At 42.0% G+C, this 20,227-nt stretch overlaps 1 protein-coding gene across 1 annotated transcript; it reads right to left on the reverse strand.

Moving 5' to 3' along the window:
• Positions 1-17,328: 17,328 nt before the first annotated feature.
• On the reverse strand, positions 17,329-19,588 carry LOC116108975 (lysosomal Pro-X carboxypeptidase-like). Its single transcript, XM_031395213.1, has 9 exons — positions 19,173-19,588; positions 18,905-19,091; positions 18,682-18,815; positions 18,483-18,595; positions 18,144-18,387; positions 17,899-18,054; positions 17,706-17,785; positions 17,579-17,628; positions 17,329-17,486 (listed from the first exon to the last, which is right to left on the reverse strand). The coding sequence occupies exons 1-9, from the start codon at positions 19,566-19,568 to the stop codon at positions 17,329-17,331; spliced, it is 1,518 nt and encodes a 505-aa protein (XP_031251073.1). The 5' UTR covers positions 19,569-19,588.
• Positions 19,589-20,227: the final 639 nt, after the last annotated feature.

A 20,227-nucleotide genomic window follows, 5' to 3' on the forward strand; every position in this document is an offset into this window, starting at 1 on the left:
CACGCACAGCTTGGTTTCCGCTACTAGGGCTGGCTGCGATTTCTGAGGACATTTTCAAGGGTGGGGGCATGATTCCTTTCCACCCTTTCGTCAGGTCGGTCCTGGATTATTTCGGGATCGCGTCAATGCAACTCACGCTGAATGCGTACATGATCGTCGTGGCCATGTACATAGCGTGCCACGAGAATGGGATGGGCGAGCTAACCGCGGTAGGGCTCGGCTACTCATATATCCTAAAGAAGAGCAAGGAGAAGGATTCCTACTACTTGTCCAGGCAACCTATAATAGAAGCGGGTATACACAGTTACCCGAGCAATGTAGGACCGTACGAGACAAAGTTCTTTTTCTTTCGTCACGACAGCATTTGCCGCTTCCGGGAGCCAAGTAGGTGCTTTTCCTTTTCGAATTCATTGAACTTATGTCCTTTGCTAACGAGCTATTTATTTTTCTGGCAGTTAACAAAACGACCAACTTAGATCTACTCGCAGACCCGGACGGGATCACAACCTTCAGTTTTCTGCCCAGAGCAAGTCGCGACGCGAGGCTGCTCGTGACGACCGCGAACTTGCAGAAATACAGCTTTTTCAACAAAGACACGGCCTTAGAGACCCCGCCAAGTAAGTATCTTGACTTCTTTTTGACCCTTCGCATAGCAAACTATTTTACTAACGGTGTTCGCATGCAGCAACCATGCCTCCCAGAGTGCCCAAGTCACCACGACCAGGGTGATCTTCCTTTCCCCGAAGGAATACCACCGAACAAGCTGGAGCGGCTCCCAACGGTCCCTCCGATGGGAGCACACCAACGGCCGCCCCGGCCCGACCTGAGGGCGCTGTTCGCCCTAAGTAGAAAACCACGGCCCAGAAGCTGAAAAAGAGGAGATTGATTCAGATCGAAGAGTCGGAGTTCGAACCGAAGGGTTTGGGCGTCCAGCCCGAGAGGTGGCATCCCTATCACTCCCGGGGGTCAGCAAGTGAGACAACAGACGACCTCTGTCCCTGGGAGGAGGTCGAGAAAGGAGTCGGCAGGGGGGACTCTACCCGCGACGGGCACTGGTACCCCCGTCTTGGAGTCGATGGGACATCTACCGGACCACCTATAGCTGGTAGTCTTCGCATTGCTCGAATGAGGGCTCGCGGAGGTCTTCGAACAATTCATGGCTTCTAGGACCATGGACCTGGTGACCACGTCCTTCCACCACCTGAGCCAGGTAAACGAACTGCCCTTGGCGAAGACATTTGCTTATGCGAAATAATTAACTTTATTCTCTTCGTTATGCAGGCTTTGCTCTCCATGCACATGTCTCTGCAGAAGGTCCAGCTCTGGACCACTGAGGGATTGGTGGAGATGAAGGAAGAGAATGCGCGGCTTAAGCGGGACCTAGCAGCTGCCGACGCAGAAAGAGATTTGTCCGTCACCTCGGCGAACCAATACCTGAATGAGAGGAACGTTGCTCTTCACACGGTGGACTTTCAGAAGGCCGAGCTGGAGAGGCAAAGGGAGGAGATGAACGAGCTCCAGAGGATGGTCGCCAGACTCACCAGGGAGGCTGGTGAGAAAGACTAAGAGCTGAAAGCGGCCGTCGAGCGAGCCTTGCGAGCAGAACTGGATAGGGGCGAGCTGTGGGAGAATACCGAGAAGCAGCGAGTAGAGCTATAGGCCGAGCTTCAGTTTACTCGAGGTCGTGTCACTTCGTTAACTACAGAGATGCAGCAGCAAGAGGCGAAGATTGAGAATAGGGCTGCGGAATGGACGATTCAGTCTATCTTTGCCCTTCTTTCGAGGAATCCTGAGATGGATCTATCCGACCTCCCTGACGACTACCGGAGCGAACTCGCTTCCATGGCTGAAGTTGAGGAAACGACTCAAGGGCCCGACCCGGATGATGAACAAGCTGAGCTCGCTACCGAAGAACCCATGCCCGATCAGGAGGCTGGCGACCAGCCTGGGGGAGAGGATCAATGATCCGCTTCTCTTGTTTTCTCCCATTATACTTATGTATTTTCCTTTTTTTTCCATTAATAAAGAGAGTGTTTTTCACATTCTTTCATGAGTATTTACAATTTTCGTGTTCTTTTACATATGAGATCGCATTCTAACTGTTTACAATAATATTGGTATAAGTTGATACGAACAAAATTGTATATATATGGGAAAATGATTACAAATGATCATAATTGTACACTTGCTATTACAAAGATTGCAAAAATTAAAACCGACCTTTACAAGGGAATAATTGAGCTCGAACTTACTGATAATAAGGTCGGAGATGCTCAGCATTCCAAGCTCGGGGTACTTCAGAACCATTCAGCCTTTTGAGATAATAAGTCCCCAGTCTTATCACTTTGGCGATGCAATATGGGCCTTCCCAATTCGGTCCTAAAACTCCCGCACTTGGTTTCCTAGTACCGAGAAGAACTTCCTTCAAAACAAGGTCGCCGACTCGGAAGTCTCTTCTCCTGACCTTAGAGTTGAAGAACCTCTTCGCACGTTGCTGATAGGCTGTTATTCTTAGCTGAGCCTTGCTATGATGTTCTTCAACCAGGTCCAGATTTGCGCGCATAAGCGCTTCTTTGTCGGCTTCGTTGTATAGGTCCCTTTGAAGTGAACCGGTTCCTACCTCCACAGGGATCATCGCTTCGCAGCCATATGGTAGCAAAAAAGGGGTTTTTAAGGTAGAGATTCTCAGAGTTGTCCTGTATGCCCATAAGACTTCGGCGAGGTCGTCAGCCCAATTCCCCTTGGCTGCGCCAAGCTTTGCCTTCGGAGTGTGCTTGATGGTTTTGTTAACAGCTTCAACTTGACCATTTCCTTGCGGCCTTGTGATCGAGGCAAATTTTTTATGAATACCCAGCTCGTCGCAAAACTACTTGAACTCCTCGTTGTCAAATTGCTTACCATTGTTTGAGATAAGAGTATGAGGAATCTCATAGCGGCACACAATGTTCTTGAAGATGAAGTCCTTGAGCTTTCTGGTCGTGATCGCGGCTAACGGTTCTGCTTCGACCCACTTGGTGAAGTAATCCACCGCGACCACGGCATACTTTACTCCCCCTTTACCAATTGACATGGGACCGATGAGATCAATTCCCCACATGGAGAATGGCCACAGGCTGGTCATGGTTATCAGTTGGTGGGAAGGAGCTCACGGTATGTTCGAGAACCGTTGGCACTTGTCACACCTTTTGACAAAGTTGTAGGTGTCTTCTTGGATTAGGGGCCAGTAGTACCCTTGACGAACAATTTTGTTGGCGAGGGATCGTGCGACGGTGTGATTATCGCAGATCCCTTCATGTATCTCTCTCATGATGTAATCTACTTCTTCGTCGGTCACACATCGGAGGAAAGGGGCGTTAAACCCTCGGCTGTACAGCTGGTCTCCGATGAGGGTGTAACAAGCATACTTTGTTCGGAGGATCCTTGCCTCGACCTTGTCATCGGGCAAGGTTCCATCTCTGAGATACTGAATGATAGAGGTCATCCAGGAATCTGATTCTATTACATTCACGGCCTGTTCGATCGGGCTAATATTAGGGGCCTCGATGAATCGAATAAGAATGCTCTCTGGTGCATCTGAGTCCAATGATGAGGCTATCCTTGCCAAGGCATCTGCCACAGAGTTGCTACCTCTAGGAATCTATGTGATTGTGAAGTGCTTGAACGGCTCAAGTGCGACCTTAGCTTTCTTCAGATAGTTGATCATATTTTCCTCCTTGGCTTGGTACTCTCCCAAAATCTGGTTAACGGCCAGCATGGAGTCGCTGTGGATACTGATCGCGGTCACACCTATTTCTCTGGCCAACCGTAGTCCAGTGAGTAGAGCTTCATACTCGGCCTCATTATTGGTTGCCTTAAAACCAAACCAAAGAATGCCATGAATGTGAGCCCCTTCGGGACTCAAAAGGAGAACACTTGCCCCGGCCCTTTTTCCGTTTGACGATCCGTCGACGTAGAGGCTTCAAATCGATAAATTTTGAGCAGTTTCCTGAATGACTTCGTTGGGTTGTTGCTCCGACTCATTCGTCGGATGATGTGAGAATTCTGATATGAAGTCGGCAACAGCCTGCCCTTTGATAGTTGCTTTCGGTCTGTACTTCAGATCGAACTGACTTAATTCCATTGCCTATTTAAGCAATTTACCCGACGCCTCCGGTTTCTAGAGGACTTACTTGAGCGGGTAATTGGTCATTACATGGATCGTATGGGCGTGAAAGTAAGGCCGCGACTTTCTAGAAGCGATTAGCAAGGCATAGGCTAACCATTCCATTTTCGGATACCGTATCTCGGCATCCAACAGACGCTTGCTCGCGTAATACACTAGCCATTGGACCCTGTTCTCTTCCCGAACGAAGGTTGCACTGACCGCGAACTGAGAGACGGACAGATACAAGAGGAGGATCTCTTGTAAGAAAGGCTTGGACAGAAGAGGTGGCTTTTCGAGGTGCTCTTTAATACTCTAGAATGCCTGTTCGCACTCGCGAGTCCACTCAAACTTTTTATTGGCCCTTAGAACATTGAAGAATGGCAAGTAGTGATCTGTTGCCCTCGATATGAAGCGACTGAGTACCGCTATTCGCCCATTGAGGCTCATGACCTACTTTTTGTTAGTCGAATTTTTCATATCGAGGAGAGCTTGGATTTTCTCGGGGTTGATCTCTACTCCCCGTTGGTTAACCATGTATCCTAGGAATTTTCCCGAGAATACTCTGAATGAGCACTTGAGGGGGTTTAGCTTCATTCTGTATTGTCAGAGGATGTCGAACATCTCAGCGAGGTGCGCTATGTGATCTGAAGCAACATGCGATTTGACCAGCATGTCATCTACATAGACCTCTATTGATTTTCTGATATGTTCGAAGAACATTCGGTTAACTAGCCACTGGTAAGTTGCGCTAGCGTCCTTAAGGCCGAAAGGCATAACTTTGTAGTAGTACAGCCCCCGATCTGTAACAAAGGATGCATGCTCTTCGTCCGGTGCGTACATCGGGATTTGATTATATCCCAAGTACGCGTCCATAAAACTCAACAACTCGTACCCGGAGGTGGCATCCACGAGCTGGTCGATTCTGGGCAAGGAAAACTATTTTTTGGGCATGCCTTGTTGAGGTCGGTGAAGTCGACGCAGCTCCACCATTTGTCGTTAGGCTTCTTTACTAGAACCAGGTTGGCAACCCATGTCGGATAGAGCGCTTCTCAGATGGATCCATTCCGAAGAAGATTATCCACCTCTAGTTTCAGGGCAGCATATCACTCCGGATCCATCGCTCTTCTCTTTTGGTGAACCAACTTGGCTTCACTGTTGATGTTCAATGCATGGAAAATAATATTCGGGCTGATCCTGACCATATATGCATGCGACCATGCGAACACATCGATATTCTTTCTGAGGAAGCTGGTCAGTTCGGTGGCGAGTTGAGGGTTGAGATTGCTCCCAATCCTTAACACTCTACTCGACTCACTCTAGTTGACCGATACTTCAGACAAATCCTCAACTGGCCCACTAGAGGGGCATTCCTAAATACAAGGATCCATATTATCCTCGGCTGGGCCAGGCTGTGGCTCGATCCAGCTGATCGCCATCACCTGTCAGGGAATGCCGCGCAAGATACCTTTCCCTTTGCACGCCATCTACACTGTTTTTACATAACAGTGTAGAGATGCGCGCTGAGATCCCCTAACTTCCTCTATCCCCGTCGAGGTGGGGAACTTCATCTTCAGATGGTATATCGAAGTGACTGCCTTGAAGTTTCTCAGCAAAGGTCGCCCCAGGATACCATTAAAAGCGGATGGGCAATCCACTATCAAGAATTCAATTACCTTGGTCACTTCGTCAAAGTCACCCAGCGTGATTGGAAGCGAGATCGTCCTTTGGGGATCAGGTGGTCCCTTGTAAAACCATATAGGGGGATCGAGGCGGGCTTCAGGTCTGCCTCGTCCAAATTCATTCTTTCGAAAGCTGCCTAGAACAGGATGTTCACGGCACTTTCGTTGTCCACCAACATTCTGTGGACGTCATAGCGCCCTATCAGAGGCGTGACAAGAGCGTCATCGTGGGGATGATGTAATCGAACTACATCCTTTTCGGAGAAGGTAATTTCCTCCTCCCTATGAACCTTTTGTGGTCGCCGCGACATGCTCATTACACTGATGGGGTCGTGATGGGCTGCACAAGCATATCTTTACTGGGCACCTCACGAGTTCCCAGCAAGGTACGGTCCCTCGAAGATCATTCCAATGCTGCAAATACCTTTGCGATTACGACGTTTTTTTCCTGGTTCCCCTTGACTTTTCTCCTATGCGGGAGTGGAGTCATCAATATATTCCTTGAAATGCCCCTGCTTAATGAGGTCTTCAATCGCCTGTTTGAGAGCCCGGCACTCATCGGTGTGATGCCTATTATCCTGATGAAAGCGACAGTATTTTTTACTATTTCTGGCTGATGAGGGATTTTTCATGGGCTCAGGTTCTCCGAGCAGGTTGGCTTCTTTTGACTTGTCAAGAATAGCCGATACAGACGCATTCAAAGGCGTATACTGATTTATGTCGCGATCGCGATGGTGAACTGGAGCATAAGACTTTTTGGGCTCATAGCACAGCTTCTTTCCTTTTCGTTGATCGTCAGTAGCCCATCTGCGATCAACTCTTCTACTTTCTCCCCAACCAGGCGCACTGCCTAAAGCGTCGGGGTCGCGGCGGTGGAGCACCACCACGAAATTTTCAATACGAGGTTATAGAAGCGGGTAAGGGAAACATCATCCTCAGCCTGTAACTCTTTCCACATGTCGGTCTGTGGGCGAACCTCCGTTATGATGAGAGTCCAAACAGACTCTTCGGGAGTGTCAGCTACCTTATTAAGTTCTCTGTAGAATCGATCGATGTACGATTGGAATGATTCATCCCTCTCTTGCCTTATATTGTTGAGGTAGCTCAAAGGCATTGAGAACTTTCTGTTCGCTTGAAAATGCCTCAGAAACGTCGCACTCATCTGAGGCCACGAGCTGATCGATCCTGCTGGGAGCGACCTGAACCATCGTTTGGCATGAGAGGTTAGAGTTACTGCCAAACAACGACACTTTGCCAAATCTGAAACCTGGTGAAGCTTCATCAGGTCGTTGAATTCATACAAGTGATCCTGCGGATCAGAATTGCCATCGAACCCCCGCATATCAGGCATTTTAAATCTTGATGGGAGAGAGGCAGCTAATACTGCCGAAGAAAAGGGAGACGCTACTGCGACTTGCCCTTTCTCGTTTTGCTGAGCTTTTAGCTAATCTAGAGCTCATTGTAGCTCCTCAATCTGAGGCAGCAGAGCTATTTGGGGATTGCTTTCACCGATACGAGTTCGATCCTCGCGATTGCGATTGAGGAAAGTCCGGAGGTCAGATTCCTCTTCGCCTCGACCGGCAGTTCCGGCCGCCTCGACACACGCTGGCTAGAGTCGTGTGATGGCGATGAATAGTGCGGGGAATTTTCACAACCTCCGCGGTGGTACGAACCACCCCGCAAAGTGTAGGAACCTCCTGCACGATGACGATCAGGATCGTTTTTCTGGCGGTGATAAGAATCACCCCGCCCAGCACTTTTATGGGGGTGCGCATGCGACGTGGCATGGGACGGCTCGGGCTACGACCTTTCACCTAGTCTTAACGCCACGAGTATTTTACTCGGGACGTGGTCGGTGTTCGCCAGCCCTTTAGAGCCCTTAGGCCCATTTTTCGCCACTTGCTTACCCTTCCTTCGGAGCACTACAGTGCTCGCGACACGGGCTATCGCCCTTTGCCACGTTTTCCCGCGACCTGTAGGCGTTTTTTACGGTTGCACCGTCTCATTTGATTCGGGTGGCATGCCCCGGTCCAAATGGTCCAACCTTTGGTTGACCATTTGGAGAGTATTGTTGAACCTCTCTAGGTAGCTTATGATGGCAGGGTCAAGTTGAGAACTTGAAGGGATATCCCCCGCGGCATTCTGGGGAACCAAGGGCACCTCAGGAGAAGTGTCCTCCTGTACTTGGGGGATCTCCTCAGCACCATGATTGGTTCGCTCAGGTTCAAATCGACGAGCCATTTGCTGTTGTAGGACTAGTTAGTTAGAGATTCTCCTGACGAAGGACGAATACTAAATCAGGCCCTCCTTCTAGCGCCAAACTATTGATGCGTGATTTTGACACCAACTAACCGCATGTGTGAAATGCTGAGTTGGCCTAAAAGACACACGTGAATGGGGGATTGAGAATGTAAATAATGGCAAGACAAAGTTTAAAGTTGTTCGGATGCTTAACCAAGCGAATCCTACATCCATTGATATTGTATTAATAATTAAAGGATCAGGTCACTGCTTAGCGAGCTGATAAGAATACAAATGAGAGAGAGATATTACAGAGAAAATATAGTTAATCAAGAGTAAAAATGCGTGAATCCCACAAACGGGAGAGAAGCTCTTTATTTATAGTGGGATACATTGAGGTAATCATTACTGAATCCGTAAAAAGGGGTCAGGTTTCGTGCAAATCTTCCTTTACGTCCCGTTATTCACCTACTCGCGCGATCTCCTCACTTTAGGCAGGGATTAGACATGTGGACGACCTCCAGCCTTTCCTCAGTCTGGCGCATACCTATTGCACTGATAGGAGCATGCTGCTCACGCCTACATGCGACGTTGCTGCGTCTGAATGGCTTCAGGACCTGCTCAGACCTTGACCAATTGCGCTGACTGGGCTTTACGTTAACCCTACTTTTCTAGGCATAACAGATATTATTGATGAAACGCAATCAGTGTTATGTCCCGGCGAGAAGGATAAGCAACAATGTGCACTCAGGAAATCTTTATACCACAAGATCAAAAGGAGTCGCTCATTGTGCCTTTAAAATCGATATTCAAAAAGCTTACGACAATGTCAACTAGGAGTTTTTGTTGGAATGCCTTAAAATTTTTGGGTTCCCAACCCAAATGTCGATCTGATGGATCCATGAATGCATCACGACTACTTCATTCTCTGTTGCCATAAATGGTGAATTACACGGGCACTTCCCGAGAAAAAGAGGGTTGAGACAAGGTGACCCTCTCTCTCCTTACCTCTTCACTCAAGGCTACTAGAATCTTTGTTAAGAATATCATAGGCTTTGATGAAGGGAAGCTTCTATTAAGATTTACTGAATATATCGCAATCTCCTAATTTTGTTAGTTTTAGGATACTCATAATGTATTTGATATCCTAGAATCTCCTAATTATGTCAGTATATTGTAATTGACATAATTAGGAGATTTCGTAGATTGTATTCTACCTCTATAAAGCCTGTAACTATGATTGTAAATCAATGAATTGAAACATACAATTCCTCAATTTAACTTGGCATCAGAGCCAATCTCTGATCTAAAAAAATTCTTCATTATAGAGCAGCCGCCGATTCTGGCGAGTAATCATCTAGTCGTCATTGATCCAAAAAGAAGAAAACGATCGCAATCAACCAACCTACCAACCAAACCTCCAACTTCGGTCACCAGAAAATACCCACCTACCAATCCTCCAAACTTTGGTCATCAGAAAACATCACCAGAAAACACCATTTTGCCATATCAACCATTATAAATACACAAACCTCCAGCCAAAAAAAAATCAATATTCAACCACAACCCAAACATAAAATCCAACCTCCATCTTTAACTACTAGAAACAACAAAAAACACCAAAGATATATATATATATATAGCCCACAACCCAACCACCAACCATCAAATCTAGCTGCAAATCAACAAAAATACCCAGGAAAATTATTTCCAATCAACCAAATCCAATCGCAACCCAAACACTAAAATTCAATCAGACTCAACCACCAACTTTGGCCACCAATCAATCACCGGTCCACGAGAATCGATCGCCGCAAATTAATCGCCAATCTTTGTCGATGCCAAGAACACCGGAAGTTGAAGTCATCGATTTATTGTTGTTGTTGTTCGTCACCCATCTGATGTTGCCATCGTCAGAGAAGAAGCTTAGCTTGCTGATCTGTTGTTGTCGTTGCCGAGAAGATCAAACCACCACGTCATTACCGATTTGAAAGTGATCTGATGTTTCCATTGTCGCCGAGAAACCTAGCAGTCAATCTACTAGAGTGAACGACGTCGGCTAGCTACTAGAGAGAAGGCGCAAAGGAACTTCTTTTTGAAGTCACCGAGAAAACTTGTTGCTTAAATGTTGCCGACGCGCTAACTGCCACCTTGTAACCACCATCACCATCTAAAGCCGAGTTGCTTTGAGTTTGGGTTAGAGTCTTTTTTTTTTTTTTTTTTTTTTTTTTTTTTTTGTTTTAAAAAGCTTTTTCAATTTAAAAAAAAAAAGGTCAAAAAGTCAAAAAAAGTTAAAAATAAAAAAAAAGGGTCAAAGTAAAAAAAAAGGGAGGATGTGTGGAGAAATTCCACGAAATCCGATTCCAAATTTGGAAGCAAGTTACTCAGAGGTTAGACGAGAGGCAACTAAACCCGACATGCTCAACAACGATAAAAAGAAAAGTTCTACCAATGTTGTTGTGGAAAAGAAAGTAGATGTCCAACAGTCCTCATCATTTGTAGCTACTGTTGGAAATGATGGTCTTTAAATATGTGTACATTTGTTTCTAATAGTGCATGGATAATTTATTCTAGTGCTACCAATCATATGACATAAATGAGAAGAAAAAAGTTCTAGTTTGCTACCCAGTTTGTAATAGTAAAGAGAAACAGTTGAGGGGTGAGTTGTACATGAATTGGTTGTAATTAGTTTTCTTGTTTGCATTGACTGATTTAGAGTAATTGTGGAAAATGATGAAGAGATACGAATGTCATTAACTCTACTTTATATTATCTTTGTTACTTCCTAAGATAGGTATGAATATGCATGGATTAAATAGTGTTGCTTATGCATCATGATGGTGTTCTGGATATGACTTGAGTGTAGCTTTTCTTTAGTGTTTGAATTAGTTTGTCCGAGGACGCACAAAAGCTAAGTGTGGGGGAATTTGATAAGAGTGTAATTTAGATATTTTTATTCCTTCCATATTATGTTTTTTGTTATGTTTTATGCCTATTTGAGTTGATTAGAGTTTATTTTGTGAGTTTGGCATAGTTGGATAGACTTTAGGAAATAAATGATAAAAGATTAGGAAATTCCAGAATTGTTGTTATTCTGACCAGTGCAGCGTTTTTCAGGTTTTTCAGGGAGCTAGATTCCACGATTGCAAAAGTCTTCTTCAGAGAAATTAAAGTAGACGAATCAAGATTTTCAGGAAGGTATTATGGGCGAGAATCCAAGTTCGTTTGGGTTCTCAGTAGTTGTTGGAAAACCGGACCTGGAATCCTAGTAGCGGAAGGATTTCCTGGCTGAGTATTGAATCTTCGAACAAGCCTAACTGGAGCGTCAGATATCGAAAGCTGGTGATTCAAAAGCCCAGATTCATCTACACATCCTGGACTACAATTTTTATGAAGTGACCGAGCCCAGAAAAGATCTTTTACATTGCGAGAATCCTGGTGCAAGCTGGAGACGAATTCTGTTTTCCATATCTGATAAGATTTTGACAAATCTTGAAGTCTATCTTCTAGGAAACGTCTAGGAAAGAAATTCCGTGATTCCTGGGAAGAATTAAGGCAAACACATGTTATTTAATTAGAAGTTTTTAGGTTAAACGGGAGAAGGGCAGTAGAGTTTTTCTTTTAGTTTTTTTTGCTTTCTACATCAAGATGTGCGGCTAATTTCCTTCTTCAGTTCAAGGGGATTTTGAAGCCTAATTTCATGTCATTGGTGTAACTTAACTTCAGTAACGTTGTTCTCAATCTTGTTTTTATTAGAATTGTTTATGTTATTCTGATTTAATTGTCTGTGATTCTTGTTTGAGTGATTTAGTTTTGACCTACTAAATTTGTTTATCATACTATCCTTTAGAATTAGGAATGTGTATACGTAATCGTCCTTTTTCTATTCAACGTTGACGCATGATGATAGCTGATTATGGACAAGTTTTCGGTCTATTGTCTTGAATAACATAACCTAAGTTAAATAATCCGAGCTTGCGTGATTGTTGCTTAGATTGATCTATTCTCCAATTCTTAAGGCTGCCATTGAATTAAATTTAGAGAGCTTGTTCTAGGTTGTTCAAGGGTTAGTATCTACTCGAAGAGCTTGTTTCAGTAGTGACAAACTAAGGGAGAATTCGGGTAACAGAGCTTGTTGTTTCCTACCGGTCATTGTCATAGTCCATAATGACGAGATAGAACAGTGTTACGGTTACTTTATGTCCAATGCATGTTTAGGTTGAACCGAGAACTGATTGTTTAACCTGATATTTTATTTCTCTGTTTTACTTTAGTTTGCCTTGATTACAAAAACCCTTTCATTACTGTTGTCAGGTTTACTGTTTAGAGTTTAATTTGCGTTTAATTTGCGTTTTTGTTATTTTTATTGTTTTAGAATATGGAAATTAATCGAATCATTCCCTGTGGGATCGACCCTTGCTTGCCCTTTATACAATTCAGTAGTTAGGTTAGTAAGGTTAATTAATTTGGTGCATTCGGCACGCTACCATGGAATCAAACCCATCCGTAGAAACTTCTCAATCTGAGTCTCTCACTTCTGGTATGTCACAACCATCATTTGAGAATGTTCTTGTTTTAGAGTCTGAACGAATTAGGAAACAGTTATCACCACGGAGTACTAGAGAGATTCCTAAACCAACATACAAACCTGAGCTATCTAGTAAGATCAAATACCCCATGAGTCATTATGTGTCTAACCATTATCTGTTAGAGTCAAATCTATCATTTGTGAATCAATTATTTATTGTATCTATTCCTAACAGTGTGCAGGAAGCCTTATCTGATCCAAAATGGAAAGCTACAATGAATGAAAAGATGAAATCATTACAGAATAATGAGACTTGGGAACTTGTTGATCATCCACCAAGAAAGAAGACTGTTGGATGTTGATGGGTTTACATTATGAAGTATAAAGCCGATGGTACGATCGAACAATTTAAATCAAGACTAATAGCAAAAGGGTACACCTAAACTCATGGGATGGACTATATAGAGACATTTGCACCCATAGCCAAAATCAACATAGTACGTGTCTTGTTATCTTTGGCTGCAAACCTAGATTGGTCGTTACAGCAATTCAATGTGAAGAATGTTTTCCTACATGGAGAATTATCTGAAGAGATCTATATGGATCCTCCACTAGGATGTATTTTACCAGGGAAACATAGCCAAAAGGTATGTAAGTTAAAGAAGTCATTGTATGGGTTAAAACATTCTCCGAGGGCATGGTTTGGGAGGTTCACCAAGGCTATGATGTTTTTTGGCTACCATTAGAACAATTCAGATCAGACATTGTTCCTTAAAAAACAACAAGGAAAGATCACTGCACTTATTATATATGTAGATGATATGGTGATGACAGGAAATGATCCAGAAGAAAGGAAAGCTCCGCAAAAGTACTTGTTAGAAGAATTCGAGATGAAAGACATAGGTTCTTTGAAATATTTTCTCGAAATCGAAATGTCTCGATCTAACAAAGGTATCTTTCTATCACAAAGAAAGCATGCCTTGGATGTACTACAGGAAACTGATATGTCAGCATGTCAACCAACTAATACACCAATCGAAGAAGATTTGAAATTAGGAGTCAAAATTGATCAAGTACTAGTTGACAAAGGGAGATAGCAGAGACTTGCGGGAAGATTGATGTACTTATCTCATATTAGGCCAGATCTTGCTTATGCATTGAGTATAGTCAGTCAGTTCATGCATAATCCTGGAGAACAGCATATGAACGCAGTTACTCGCATCTTGAGGTACTTAAAACATGCTCCTGGAAAGGGAATCCTATTTACTAAAAATAAGGACTACCAAAATGTGAATGCATATACTGATGCTGATTGGGCTGGAGTAGTGGATGATAGACGATCTATTTCTGGTTATTTCACTTTTGTTGGTGGTAATCTAGTCACGTGGAGAAGCAAAAAACAAAATGTTGTGGCATGCTCAAGCGCCGAAGCAGAATTTAGAGGAATGGCACTTGGGATTTGTGAAGCTTTGTAGCTAAGATTTCTCCTGCAAGATTTGGGCTATCAACCAATCCAGTTATATTGTGATAATAAAGCAACATGTGACATTACTCACAATCCAGTTCAACATGATCGAACGAAGCATGTTGAAGTAGATAGATTTTCCATCAAAGAAAAACTGGATGAAAAGATTATTGAATTGCCCAAGATTCAATTAGGGGATCAACTGGCCAATATTCTTACCAAGGTTATCTCCAAACATATTTTTTCACAAGTTTTAGACAAATTGAGCATGTGTGACATTTACGCATCAACTTGAGGGAGAGTGTTAAGATTTACTGAATATTTCCTAAATATATCGTAATATCCTAATTTTGTTAGTTTTATGATACTCATAATATATTTGATATTCTATAATCTTATAATTATGTCAGTATATTGTAATTGACATAATTACGAGATTCCGTAGATTGTATTCTACCTATATAAAGCCTGTACCTATGGTTGTAAATCAATTAATTGAAACATACAATTCTTCATTTTAACTGCTTCCAGTTAAATACCTAGACATCCCTCTGGTTACTTGTCGGCTTCGTCATTCTGATTGCTCGCCCCTTTGTGGATAAAATAAAAAAGAGAATCAAAGCCTGGAAAAACAATTGTCTGCCCTAAATCGATCTTCACTTTTCCTAAATCTATTACGGAAACTATAGAAAAGATGTTAAGAACTTTCCTTTGGACCAGAAGTGACATGGTTAAGGGGAAGGTAAGGGTTGCGTGGAAGGATATTTGCTCCCCTAAGTGGGCAGGTCGCTTAGGGATAATACCTTTAGGGCTGTGGAATATTTCTTTGATGAAATATCACATCTGGAGTGTGATGTCCAGGAACTTGTGGGTTAAGTGGATCCATTCTGTAAGGCTTCGTGGCAAATGCTTTTGGCAAGTCCAAATGCCATGGGATGCTAGTTGGTGCTGGCGCAAAATATTTGGGCTACGAGATCAGATTATGGACCATATTGGAGTCTCGGTGGGAGATGGGCAGTTTACTTCTTTGTGGTATGACCGTTGGCATCCTCTGGGTTCCCTTGGCAAGCTGGTGCCTGCTCGTTTGTTCTTTTCTTTGGGATTGGGCCATGAGGCTCGAGCGGGTGATATCACTGAGAGAGGGCAATGGACTTGGCCAGCAACTTTTCAGGAGAATTTCTCACTAATAGTCTCCCATTTGCCCCCTCTCAATGCTCTTAATTCCAAGAATGTGGTCTTTTGGCAAAATTCGGAAGGAAAGAAAACCCGGTATTCGTCTAAGCAGACCTGGTGTGATCTTTCTCCCCAAAGAATTAAGGTTCTTGGTCCTCTTTGTTATGGACAGGTACAAGTATCCCAAGCCATTCTTTTATTCTTTGGCTCGCCATAAAATGCAAACTCTTAAGACAGGACAGAATGAGTTTATGTATTAATATTTAAGATTTGAGTTGTGCTCTTTCTAATGGCCCTTTGGATAGCCACGACCATCTCTTTTTGGGTTGTGCCTTCTCTAAAGCCATCTGGAGAACTATCCAAGAAAAGGGGAAATTTAGGTCTCCTAACGTTGACTGGAACCATGTTATTTTATGGTGTGCTCAGAAGTTCACAGGAAATAATATTTTTGCTGTGATTCGGAGACTCCTCTTGGGGGCGTCAGTCTATTTTATTTGGCAGGAGCAGAACTGGCGTCTCTTCAAAGGGACAAAATGAACTCGTGAGTGCATATAACAACGAATTTTGGAGACTGTCAAACTTAGACTGATTAGCCTTCGTCTCAAGGAGTTCGAAAGGTGATTTTGGATTGGAACTTGTTGGAGTCCCACACCGACTAGGCACGCTCAAGCTTACTAGTTTATAAGAGCAGGATTGGAAGCTGGCTCTGATACCATAATAGAATTTGAGGTGGGCCTGAACATCGTATCAGAGTTCAGGTTCAATTGAGCTGAGTATTTTGACCAGCGGGTAAACCTCCAATAACAAGTATAACCCAACATATGGGCTTAACCGTAAGGGGAGTGTTGGAGTCCCACACCGACTAGGTACGCTCAAGCCTACTGGTTTATAAGAGGAGTAATCCTCCCATTCAACAAGACCTTATTGGATGAGGAGTGAGACCCACCTCAAATTCTATAGAACCTTCCTCCTAACTGTATTGATAATGGTCTGCCTAGATTCCCCTCATTTGGTGTGTTTTTCTTCTCTTTTTCTGTGCTTTTTCTTGGGCAGAATTCGAAGTTTATCATGGGTGGTTGTTGGATAGTCTTAGGCTTCTCAGGCCTTTGGCTTCTGTTTTGGGCAGTAGCAGGCCAAGGTTTGACTGTGGTGGGTGTGGAAGGAATTGCAGAATCTGCAGGAAGCTGTAGCAGAAAATTCTGCAGTAAGATACCTGCAGATTTGGTTGACTCTTCTGGAGGTTTGTTGTGGTTGGCCATGGAGTATTTTAGCTGGTTTGATTGGTCGACTTGTTTGGTTTGTAACTACAGGGGAAAGTAGATCTGAGCTGACTGTTAGGTGCAGTAGCTTGTGTAGTCTTTTTGGTCTTGTGGATTTTGCTTTTTGATCTTTGGAGGGTCAAAAAGCTCCAGCCTTGTTTTTGTCTTGGCTTGTGCAGACTTTTTTGTATAGACTCTAGGGTCTTGGGTAGTTTGTTTCTCTTTTGCGTTCAAGCAGTGTGGTTTTTTTTGGGCTCCTTTTGGTATTTTGTATAGCCTTGTGACTTGGGTGCATATGCCCAAGGTCTTGTCTCTAAAGGGGTGATCCCTTTATAGGTTGTTATTCTTTATTCTTTCCTTTAATACAATTACCGGATTTCAAAAAAAAAAAAAAAAAAAAAAAGATTATTCTATTTTTTTCTTAATTGGTGAATATCCCCAAGCCATGTATAAAACTGGTTGATCAGTATCTTTTGAAGAAAATGGCACTTGCCTTTGTATGAACATGCGCCCCCATCAATTTCTTTTGGACAAACACAATTTGAAGCAATAATAATACTCCGCTTCTCTCAATCGGTTTTTTTATTACATATTTATATCGTTATAAATAAATCTTATAAATATTTTTATACAAAGTGAGATGATAAAAAATAAATAAAAAAGTAAAACAAAAAATTAAATTTATTATATTCATTTTACCATTCATTTTTTTATTACGTTACTTTCTATGGAGATTTTTGTAAGATTTTTTTGTAAGTGTAACATTACTCTAATAATACTCCGTTTCTCTGGATAGATTTTTTATTACATATTTATATATCATTATAAGAATTCTAGGTTTATATCCCATTAGTTTGTATTTGCTTGGATGCTTTAAGATCAGCATAGTACATAGACATCCATCCTTCAATGATCTCCAACTCAGTTTCACGCTGCTTAACCAACCAATCCGGATCACTACTACGATTTGCTCTAAGAATATCCAAGCAGTGAGAACCTGCAAATTAAAATAATCAATAATCATGTGAGTTACGTCCAACTTCATGTTTTTCCTCCTGTATTATCAATTATACAACTCCAAGCACTTACCATTTACTGTGTGAATGGCAACAACGGTGTCTGATATATCCTCCAACACCCTGCGTTAAAAATAGTCAACTACATATGTATCATTGAAGAAAATTTATTTTGTACTTCAAATTCATATATATATTACCCGCCGCTACTATATGGATATCTTAATCCATTGGAGAAAATAATGTTGCTAGCAAACCTTTGAAGAATCAGTTTTATATCCTGCCATTGATATAATTAGCCAAGATTAGGTATATAGGTTAGTTTAAACAGTAGAAAATTAATGAAGCATTTAAAAGTGCTTAATTGAAGATATAATAGAGAAAAATCCATACATGGCCTCCATAATAAGTTGTGACCCAATGAGGGCGAGGATGGACACCGGAATATTCTGCCTCACACCCATCGATGAAGACGCTTAGATTGAAAGGATTAGGTGGGAACATTGTCGTATTATCAATCCCTATCGGTATCACTATTTCGCTACATGTCTACTTAACTTCAATCAATTAGTTTCACGATTTCGCCAAAAGATTTTAGATATTTATAAAAGCAGATAACTTGGTATAAAGTAATTTACCTGCCATTGCCATCCCACATCTGTTTCAGATTCATTCATGGGGGCATTAACATAGCAAGATCTATTTCCTTTAAAAGCAACAACACCTGCAAATATTTTGCCAAGAATATCAGTTTGAGAAGGCGCCCCATCGATGCCGCCACACACCATGCTCACTGGATACCTTGGCGGTTGATTATATTGAGCTGCAGTAGCATACATTGACAACAAATTGTCCTTGAGCTCAGAAGAATCTTGCAATGGTCTATTCCAAGAAAACAAGAGAATAATTAACCAAATAATATTATATATTTACATTAATTAAGAAACCAAAACGAGTGGCAAAGACTTTGCTTTTACTTGCAAGTTCTGAATTGCTTGCTGAGGATTAAAAGACCATTTGGCGTGGACGCAATTTTTTCAATTTCTGACCATGACTCTCGTATGGTTTGGTAGCATGTTTCGCTAGCTTCCTGCAAAGTCCCGCTCATTTATTTATATACCAAAATTAAGGGCTACGAAGATTGTACAAAAAGGATCAAATTGTAATATGTATTACTCTAAAATCCTTGGTGACAACAGAATAATATCCATTCTGAGGCGTTATGTCATCAAAATACAGGATAGGAGCTGAGGAGGCCAAAGCTCCCAGAGCAGCGTGAGGATATTTCAGTCGAAACCATGCAGCAAGCACTGGTTAAAAATAAAATCAATCAACCAATCAAAGAAAGAAGTTGGTAATTGTTTCTTTTAGTTATAGAAAAAAAAAAATCATTACTTACTTCCACCATATGATCCTCCAATGACGATCACCGGTGAATCTTCAGCTTGATATTTTTTCTTTATATACATGAGAATTTCTGCATAGTCTGCTATAGCTTGGGCCGAGTTGAAATAGCCGATAGTGCTTGCATTTTTCAGTGCCTCTTCTCTTGATCCAAAAGGGATTGATTTCCCATAGTATCGATGCTGATGATCAAAAGAACAAGTCCGTAATAATTTTCTACTAAACAAATATATATATACATATAACTGCGCAAATTATTTTACCTCTATATATACTAGAAGAGCATTGAAGCGGTTGGCATTATCGGTAAGGAATCCGATAACATCTAAATCGCCATCCAATGGAACTTCGGCTCCAAAATATGCAAATATTGGTGCATTAGCATTTGCGCCACCCCAGGACTTGAAATTAATGAGGTATCGTTGTTGAAAAGTGGAGAAGCTTTCAGGCCTGTAATTGAAGTGATCAAGTGTTTGTGTGTAAAAAAATGTCTGGAAGTCCTCCGAAACATCAGTGGACAAAATTTGAAGATCCATAAAATATGATCCTCTAATAGGACTAAGCCTTGGAATGTTGAAGTTTGTAGCGGTGACGGAGATGGAGAAAATTATGAAGACGGACAGAAGCTGCCATTGGAGTGAAAGTTGACAAGAGTTCATTTTGGTACTTAACAGACAGGTTTAGATTGTACTTCAAAGTATGCAACCAGGCACATCCTTTTATACCAACAAGATTCTTAATTAAATCTTTTGAGATTATGTTGACTAAGATTCATATGAAAACAACAAATAAGATATTGTATGAAAAATAAGTCAAATTGGAAAAAAATTAATTCAGACACAAAAGATTACCATTATCAAAGCGTGCAGTCTGAAGCAATGATAGATGTTCATGAATCATAGCCCACCAAGGAAAGGCATTTGCCTGCCAAGAGATAATAGCAGGACTGGTTTGTGACCTTACGTGGTCCAAATTGAAATTACCATTATCAAAACAATGGAGCATGCACTAAGAATTAAAATATCTAGATATTACAGCAGTGTAAACTTTGAGTATAGTTTGTCTTAAATTAATTCATTGCAAATAAAGCTAATCATATTTAGGAATTAGGATATATCTCAGCCATATGTAATGCCTTAATACGCAGCGCAATGCTGAGTCAATAAAACATATTAAGCCGATAAAGTTAAGAAATACAAAATGCAACATTCCTGACTTGTCGCTACCCATAACTTTGATCACTTGTAGATAACCCTTACCCAACAAACAATAAATATTATACTTAATTACATACAACTCCCATCAAATTTTTATATTT

This window comes from Pistacia vera, unplaced genomic scaffold (assembly GCF_008641045.1).
Source record: "Pistacia vera cultivar Batoury unplaced genomic scaffold, PisVer_v2 Contig570, whole genome shotgun sequence".
NCBI classification, from domain to species: Eukaryota; Viridiplantae; Streptophyta; class Magnoliopsida; order Sapindales; family Anacardiaceae; genus Pistacia; species Pistacia vera.

Coding starts and splice junctions, on each gene's coding strand:
- LOC116108975 (XM_031395213.1), bottom strand. CDS start 19,568: ATGAACTCTTGTCAACTTTCACTCCAATGGCAGCTTCTGTCCGTCTTC. Junction 18,816..18,904: donor TGGAGGATCATATGGTGGAA/GTAAGTAATGAT, acceptor ATTTTTAACCAG/TGCTTGCTGCATGGTTTCGA. Junction 17,629..17,705: donor TATCCATATAGTAGCGGCGG/GTAATATATATA, acceptor TTTTTAACGCAG/GGTGTTGGAGGATATATCAG.